The sequence below is a fragment of the Sinocyclocheilus rhinocerous genome, unplaced genomic scaffold (assembly GCF_001515625.1).
Source record: "Sinocyclocheilus rhinocerous isolate Xijiao unplaced genomic scaffold, SAMN03320098_v1.1 scaffold1183, whole genome shotgun sequence".
NCBI classification, from domain to species: Eukaryota; Metazoa; Chordata; class Actinopteri; order Cypriniformes; family Cyprinidae; genus Sinocyclocheilus; species Sinocyclocheilus rhinocerous.
Genome location: NW_015625028.1, coordinates 314,392 through 323,267, shown reverse-complemented (window position 1 = coordinate 323,267; position 8,876 = coordinate 314,392). Strand labels below are relative to the sequence as shown.

The following is an 8,876-nucleotide window of genomic DNA, read 5'->3' as shown; positions in this document are numbered from 1 at the left end:
GGCTCTGTGTATTAAATGCCGCTCCATCTGAAAGCACGTGATGGAGATTTACTATTCACAGAACCGGCTTTACTGAGATATGCGCATGACAATCACATGCGATTTATCGTGCAGCCCTAAGTTTGTTTGTTGATCACAAAGTACAAAGTAGATGAGGAAAACTAGGATGCTGGGTGTACCCTATTCAAAGCGCCGCCATTACTGTCTACAGTGCGTGGAATGGTGCGCTGTGATTGGTTGAGCGGATATATCGCATTCTGCAGAGAAGGGAGACTGGCATTTGTCACGTTTTGGAAAGAGAGGGAGAAAACATAACCGAATAACTCGGCGGATATCGCACTTTGCGTAAAATTAAAAATTGACTTTTCAATACCGACCATATACAATACTGATTTTGGCAGAAACTCAATTTTTTTTAACATTTCAGTACCGACAAGTGTCGAAGTCAATACTTTTGACAACCCTACCATGGTACAGCCGCATTACTTTTTTGTAAGAGAATATGTACTCTTCATTTCTCAAATTGTACTTATGTTAATATGTCCTGGTTTGATGTATCAGTTATTGAAATAGCATCTTTCATTAATTTCAGCACAATGGATAAGGGCCAAACGATAAAGCTCTTCGTAGGAAATCTGGCCCTGGACACCACGCAAGAAGAACTGTCAGCCATCTTTGAGTCGTATGGCCAGGTGGTTAGCTGCAGCGTCTTGAGACAGTTTGCTTTCGTACACCTGCAAGGAGAGGGTTCTGCTGAACGTGCCATCCGGGAGCTCAATGGCCGAGAGTTCAAAGGACGTAACCTTGTGGTCGAGGAGTCCCGAGGACGCCCGCTCCACTCGACAAAGGTGTTTGTGGGTAATCTGAGTAGTATGTGCACCACAGAAGATCTTCGGGAGCTGTTTCAGACCTTTGGCAAAGTTTTGGAGTGTGATAAGGTGAAAGGTAAGAGAGTATCAAGCTCTTTCAAAAACTTAATGCAAGAGTAGTCAGACGCTCGACTCCCTCAGGCCAGTGCTGCCCGCCGCCCCCGTCCCTGCCGCTGCCGCCATCGCCATGGCAACACCCCGCGTGTATGAGCCACCGCCGATTCCGCCGTCGCACAAGGAGCCCCTCCTCCGCCGCTCCGAACTCACCCTACACACCCCTGAAACACCCTTCCGATAGTGTGCTCCACGTCCTCTCTGCCTCTCCTTTCCTTGTGCTGCGTGTGTGTGTGTGTGTGTCAGAAAGAAGCCACAGGTGTATGTTTATGACGTGTGCGTGCTTGGGTTTAAGACGGTGGCTGTGTCGATTTTAACTACAGACTGGATTCTCTAACCTTGGTTCTGATCTCAAACACACCCAGTGTAGTCAGGGCTGAAAAGGGAAACTGCATGCTCTCATTCCTGCACACTTAACCAATGTAACACATTGTCTGTTTAAAGAAACCTTCAATCTATGGCCAATTAGTTTTGAAGGGTAGATTAGGCACTAGTCATGATGCTTTTTAACTTTTATATCCTTAAGTGTTTGTAGTCTATGAATGAATACTGGACTTGATATTTTTAAATATTGCTTGATTATAGTTATATGAACTTTACCAGTTTACGCATTTATATAGTTATTAATAAGTTAGATTTCAATGCATTTCAAAAATGTTTAAATAAGTTGAATGTATGTATGTATGTTTACTCCAAAGGTGTGTGAAGTGTAGGACCAGGGTTGGACAGTATTTTACATGTCTTTGTGTGTGTTTCTTGTTTTTCTCTGGGACTGTGGTGTAGCGTGTATGCTTTCCATTGGTTGTCATGACAGGAACGCACACGTGCACAGGGAAGCAACCTCGATCCACACGCACATACATACGCATCCCTTACACCTCAGATGGGAGAAACTTTAGTGATGACCTTTAACCCTACCCTTCCATCCCTGTCCACCCATCCTGAAAGCTGAAAGACACTGTGACTTCTCTCCCCTCCAACTTTAATGTAGCTACTTCCATAGATATGGTGATGTATGGGAAGCAACCAATCAGAGCAAGGTGTAGCTAGTCAGCTTTTGCTGTGATCTGTCTTATGGGAGCATCTCTAAGCTCGCCAACTTAACTGCCATGATGCATTGTAGAATCTGTTTTTGTAAAGTGTCTTTTATTAATGCTATCATGTTTTTATAAAGAGTGATAAGGGACTCAAGTATCCATTTAAAGAGACATACTCCTTTCGATTGTTAACTTTTGTTTACAGCTGCAAGAGAGAGAACATGTTCTTTCTTGTGGCTTTTTCACAGTGATTGTTTATAGCCAAAATTCTCTTTTTTTAATTTTTTTCTAGAAAAACAGCCAAAATCATTAGTGGCCTACTATTTTTATGCCTTAGTAGTAAAATGTATTAAATTTTTGCAATTTTTTTAAATCTGTAGTCTTATAAAGTGAAACTGGATTAAGGCTACATGAAAGTGCTGTATATTCTGTGGTGCTGTGATTTGGTATTAAATGAATTGGGAGATTCCTATCAGTTTCTTTCAGTCTTCCTGCTCATTTCGCTGCTGCAACTCCATAGATGACCCTCACTGCATCTCTCTTCATCTCTCTTTGCATCTGCCTCTCATTTAGTGACAGTATTTCATTTGTTTACCATGCCCCTGTTCGCACCTATGTGCTGAGGATGCCAGTGTGTGAATGTGAATGTGATCTTAGAAAACGTTTTGCATCGACATTCATGTTTGTATTTTCTATCATGGTAACTGTTCTTGCCGCAAGTGTTCTCAGGAGAGAAGACTTTAAAGATCTGTACACGATCTTTACGACTATAACAAGCCTTCAAATAAAGAGCCTGCCTGATCATTTAAAGAGGGAACTCAAGAGCTTTTGCTTGGAGCTTTAGCTGTTTTTGCTTTTTGATGTTTCATAATTGTTTTTTCCTTTGTGAAACGACCAGACTCGTATGAATCGGAGCCCTGAAAAGAAGCTAAAGGACATGAGACTGATCCCAATCTCACCCCTGTCTTTATGGATGGGGTAAGTCTAGGGGCAATCCCACTCTATACCCCCCAGCTGCACACACCATACCAAGCCTTCCCCAGGAGCAGCAAAATCTTCAACCCAGCTTTTGGTACTTTTTAACCACACATAGTCCCCATGCAGCTTCTTTAACTGGAGTGTGGTACGATGATGACTATCCTTGACATGCTGTTATGATGCAAGCATATTGTAAAACTGATATGTGTTAGGTGGCACCCACTCTGTAAAACCTTTTTGCATTTCCTTGGTACGTGATGGGGCTGCAATTGTAAATTCAAGATATCTCCCACAAGGCTTCGCTCACTTCTGCTTCCATTGTGCATGTTTCTTTTTTGTTTTCTTTTCACCCCAAAAACAAACGTTTTCTGATGTGACTGTTCCAACTGAACTAGGTCCCTATGGAACTGTGGACGCCAAACGCAGAGCTGGTTTGGGGGGAAGAAAGTTAGCGTCGCGCAATGCACGGAAAACTCTCTCTCACTCCATACAGGTAAACGCACTGTGCCTCGCCCCTTTCTACCTGTCGTCCTTCCCAATAGCGTTTGCGCCTGACCGTGTATCCGCTCTATTTCTCCTCACCACCACCCCACCCCTCTTGTAGATTCCTCACTTCTAGTCACCACTGCCATAGCCAATTGGTTCTCGAAACACCAGTGTTATGCTACTCTGTCACTGCCAAAAAGGGGGGTGGCGGGGGTGACCGTTTACTGCTTCTGTGGTTAGTGTGTCTCGGTAATGGGTGGGTGCTTGGTGCTCTAATAACTGATCTGTTGGTTTAGCTTTGGAGAGAGTGTGGTTATAATGTGTCCATAAGCAATTGAATGTGTGGAATTGCTGGTCAATGATTGAAAGACTGCGTAAAATGAGCGTTAAAACAAGTTAGCAAGGGTGGCTGATAAAGGTGTGTGACAAAGGTGAGTGATTGTGAGTCAGTATCGTCGACCTCATCTGGCCCCCCCTTCCATGTGCCTTTTTTGTTTGTTTATATGATTTAACGCTTGCCCCCAGGCTTCCTCGAGTCTACTCGCCGTTAACGCCCAGCTCACCGCCGCCCTCGTCGAATCCCCAGTGCTAGTTGTTACGTTTGTTCAGTGTTAACCACTGCTTGAACGCATCCCTGAAAGCTCTGTGACTGGACCTGAGACACTGGCCAAAATGTTATTCGCAAGACTCTCATTTGGACTCAGTGACACTGACAACCCTTATCAAGCATTGCTTGACTGTCTTACACTGCTGAGCCGCAACCCAGCAAAGCATTCTTATTATAAACTTCTGCTTTTGTTTCCAAGATTGACAACAATTCTTGAGTGGAAGCTTAGGCATAGTCATCCCAAATAGTTACCAAATTTATTTAGTTTTTGTTTGTCCGATTAAAAGACATTCTACTTTAAGTTAATCTGAAAGCTACCTTGTGTTACCTGTTTAAATGAGAGTCTGTTACGATATTTGTGTTTGCAATAGCTGAGTGTACGATAAGTAGGTGGCACCGATTTAGATCGCCTACCTGGTTAAATTAAATACCCGGTAGAAGAATGTCCTAGAAAAAAAGCAGCTTCAGCTGGGAAAAAATAAGACTGCTGAACCTGAGCTGCCTGAGGGATACTTACAGGACCTTTCCTCCAGAGGGAGCATGGTAGTGAAGTGTGATTTATTTCACTAGAAGGTGCTGTTGTTCCTGATTTTACTTGCTTTTTCTGATGATGATGTAGCATCTTCACATACATTGTCACACATCTGAATTTCTTCTTGTCTATAGTGTTTGTTTAACTTTGCCTGTAGAATTGAGGGGAAAAGAATGAGATGACCTCAGTTTTAGATCTTATTCTGGAGGAAAGGGAACTGTCCAGTAGCTGGTACTCCCAATGTTAGTGGTATTAAGATCTTTGGCTTGCAGATATTTGTGGTTGACAGATTTCCGTGATGTCCGTAGCATCCGTTGATGATGAAAGATGTCTGCGGCAGATAGATATCAGAGGTGTTTGAGAAGAACCTTCCATACAGAATCTTGGTTCTTAAACATGGTTCTTGGTTCGTAAACAAATCACTTACCTTCTTCTCCAACTTGCTCTTCCAGCTGAAGTCTCTTTGAATCTAGATGGTACGCTCCAAAATTTTCAATGGATAACAGAATTATTTTTCTGATTACTTCCTCCCTAGATATCGTCAAACTTTCTGTTTAAATTGGACAATAACAATAACACTACCATTAGTGTTTGTGTCCCAATATATTTAGAAAATTCTAGTATTTTCTTTTGTTTTTCTTTTTTATTTATCTTTTTTAATTTTTTTTTTACTCTGATTCTTTAAATGGATATCCCCTACTGAGTGAAAAGGTTACTCCAGTACTTTTGAAAAATAAAGTGCATAATTTTTATAATTCATGTATGAAACGTGAATAATTTCTATTGCAGGTGATAGGATTTGAGCTGGTTGTAATGTTTTTATCACCTTCTAATGAATATATGCATGCTTTGTTAATGTGTGTATATTGCAAAAACCTTGCGACTGATAAAGTGTACTCTCCTACACCAGCTTCTGCATGAACACTGTTTGGCATCGCATGCTTACTGTAATAAACTAGAACTATGACAGCATACTCTGTTGTGCTCATTTACTTGTCATCCTTTTAAAGAAAGAATTATTTAATTTTATTTTCTTTCTTTTTTTTTAAGTAAACGATTGCATACAAATCAATCTCTCAGTGCTGTTTTTTTTTTATATATATATTTTACATTTTTCCATAAGACATTTTTTCTTGGAATGGGTCTTCTAATTTACCTATTACAGACTTGTCTCTGTTTTATTTAAATATTAAAGAATCACTATTGTGTGTAGTAAGCAGTGACTGTATAGAGGAGGTACAGGCGTTAGTATTTAAGAGGGATACAGTCAGGGATTTTAACAGGCCTGGGATCTGCTTGTGCACCTATTTTCAATCCATAGCAGTCAGCTGGTTGTCATTTAAACTGGCCCCAGAACTGCTGCTTGGGTAAGTAGATATAGACTACTGCCAAGAACAACAGGTGTTCTTAGCAAAGTGGAGGGAACCAGGAGGCGTGAATGAGATCTTTCCCTGCCCTTCACTAAAAGAGCCACCAGTTATTGGTCCCAGTGCACAGTGTCCCACCTCTCACACCTTTTAGGTAGCATAATCCGACACCCACACAACCAGTTCCCTTATTTATTGGGGTGCAGTCACGTGTGCTACTTTTGACCAGGATAGGAGCACTGGGCAGCAGAAGTTCTGCTTGCACCTCCACACAGGCACCTCAGACGAGTGGAGTCTGGCCTCTTCCTCCACGGTCATACACGTACACACTGAGCGGGTGTTCTCCTCTAACGCACGGGACAGGATTTAGAGTTCACAATCTAAAGTGCAAGGCACGTAACTTCTAATTATTAAGAGTTAGAGGGATAAGTGTAAAAGATGACGACTGTTATTGAGACCCAGGTGCAGTATAACAACACCTACATGATGTCTACTACGGAAGACTACATGACTCAGGAGGAGAACTGGGACAGGGATCTTCTGCTGGACCCTGCCTGGGAGAAACAGCAGAGGAAGGTATGTTCATATGAACCTCACTGCAACACAAGTCACTTTGAGGGGGCAAGATTTGTTTTTGTTGTTGTTGTATTTACCTTTTATATAACCATAGCTTTAGCTGAAATGCTATAGTGACTACAGTAATTATTCCAATATATGAAAACGCTGAAAGCTTACTAAACTTAAAAGAAATCCTGTATTAATTTTTTTTTTTTTACAGTAGTAAGAATAGCTGTAGAGACTTGGTATTGCAACGGTTTTTATGATTACCCAAGCAAATCTGAAGGAAGGAAATCGTGCTGAACATACTATTCAACACTTAGAGACGATTTAAATAATATTTTATTGTCATTTCGAGCTGACAAGCGAGTTTACATCTTGTACAGCTGTTGGTTCTATTCGCAGTTTTCCTCTGTGTAGTCTTACCACATCCCCGCCCTCCTCATTAAGTCTGTGGCTAATTTTATACGGTCTTTATGTGTTATATGAGTCTCTAAAATCGTGTTACTAATCGCAGTAACGAACACGGACAATGTCTAAGACGTTCGCTAGAGTTTTAAAATTACCTCAGAAAAGCGCGCGTACTTTTAATCCATTAAACGGGTACTTTCTAAACTTACCTGTACTTTAAACGATTAAACAGTCGCTGTTCCGTGTCAAAACGCAGGCTTTTCTGTGCGAAGGTAGAGAAGTTAATACGTTTTTGAAGATCGTCTGGTTGACAGAAATGACAGGTGACGTTTAATAGCCGTCAGTGGAGCTCGTGCCACAGTATGAGGTGACGTCAGCCAAGAACAACTGATTGATCTCTGACTGCAAACTACAGATTTGAGGTGTCGAGCTCAGATACGTTTGTCAAGACAGAAAAAGACCCTTTGAGTTCACAAGTTACCTTGTATATCAGTCAGATGCTCATATTTTGAGAAAATTGTCATATGGTCATTACTGGTTTAGGTAGCCGTTTAGGTATATATACACACACACACACACACACACACACACACTGTATATATCGGTACATATATATTTTAAGAAGAACATATCCATTATTTTTAAATGTCTTGTATTTTTTATTGGGGGGGGAAACAGGTTTTTGCAAGAAATGGCATCGATCATAATGTAGAAAAAGCATTGCTTGTGCAGGTACTCTCCATTAAGGTGTCTCACAAACATCTGCGGGATGTTGGCTAGACCTGACAAAGCTGAAAGACTTCAACAGATGGTGTGAGAGCAAGAGAAGTGCAAGAAGGGTTCATTTCAGTCTGTGAATAAACATGCCCTAAAAATACTCCTCAGCCTTGCCGCCCCATCTCCCGTGCTGCTCCCTCGTTCCCTCCATTCTCAATGCCATCTTTTCTGAGCTCCTTTGCCTGTGCAGACAATTGCTCCCTCTGTATTTGACAGCTAGCAAAAAACGTCACCATGTCAATTGTCACTATTTTAATGGGGCAAATTTTTAAGGTGCACACGGTGGTGTTCCATAGCCAGCACCTCATATGATGTAAACCATAGACTTCTATGTGTTCCCACCTCTCAGCTAAAAAAGAAAAGGTGCTAGTCACTTTTTTTTTTCCATTTGGTTAAGCAAATGGTTGAGTGATATTTCTCATGTGGAAGTAATAACATGCCCACTAGCGCCCCCTGGATGATCGATATTACGTTTTTTACTCATTGTTTTAAACGTTGAAGACTATTGAGCTGATCAAATGATGCCAATCGATAACACGAAGCTTATAAGAAAAGCTAAGCTAATATAAGCTCTTAACTTAATCTTGTTGCAGTGATAAAAGGCTTCAATAAGGTTATAAGTTGGGTTTCAGACTTGAGTGCATGGCAGAGGGTCTTTAAACATCCCTCAGGCATGTAAAATCAGCAAAAGGAGCTGATATCACTGCGTAAATATAGAAAGTGCATCATTTTGCAATGAAACGAATATGGGGGTTGCTTGGGGGTGGAGGTTCTGCACCTGTTCTAGCTCCACAGCGCACATATACAGAAGTCCCAGTAATAAAGTGATTGTCAACATGCCGTTTTATCTGATATCTGTCAAAAGGCAGCAGAAAATAGACAAATAGTTTCTGAGCGTCGCTGTGTGTTTAAATTCTCTCACAATCTGGCTTAAAATAGCTGATATCACACTGCCCTGTAGCCTATGACTGAAAAAATATAGATTTTATTACAAATAGTGAAACATTCAAAGAGATCTTAAGAGTTTTAATATGTTGTTTTTGTTGTTGCTGCAGCTAAGCTATTGCTAATGTAGCTAGCTAAACTGTCAACTTCACTGTTAAATTTTAAGTGTGCAATCCTTGCTATATATATATATAT

The 8,876-nt window shown here is 41.0% G+C and overlaps 1 protein-coding gene and 1 long non-coding RNA gene across 2 annotated transcripts in view; both read left to right on the top strand.

Moving 5' to 3' along the window:
- The first annotated feature begins 1,000 nt into the window (after nucleotides 1-1,000).
- LOC107747954 (uncharacterized) lies at nucleotides 1,001-5,504 on the top strand. Its single transcript, XR_001640859.1, has 2 exons — nucleotides 1,001-2,998; nucleotides 3,394-5,504. It is a non-coding gene; the product is annotated as an uncharacterized LOC107747954 (long non-coding RNA).
- A 924-nt stretch (nucleotides 5,505-6,428) lies between these two features.
- The window catches only part of actn3b (actinin alpha 3b), a 38,995-nt gene continuing 36,547 nt past the window's right edge, over nucleotides 6,429-8,876 (top strand). Inside the window, exon 1 of the mRNA XM_016562577.1 lies at nucleotides 6,429-6,566. Coding sequence (XP_016418063.1) covers nucleotides 6,429-6,566 — 138 coding nt within the window. The remainder of the gene's footprint in view (nucleotides 6,567-8,876) is intronic.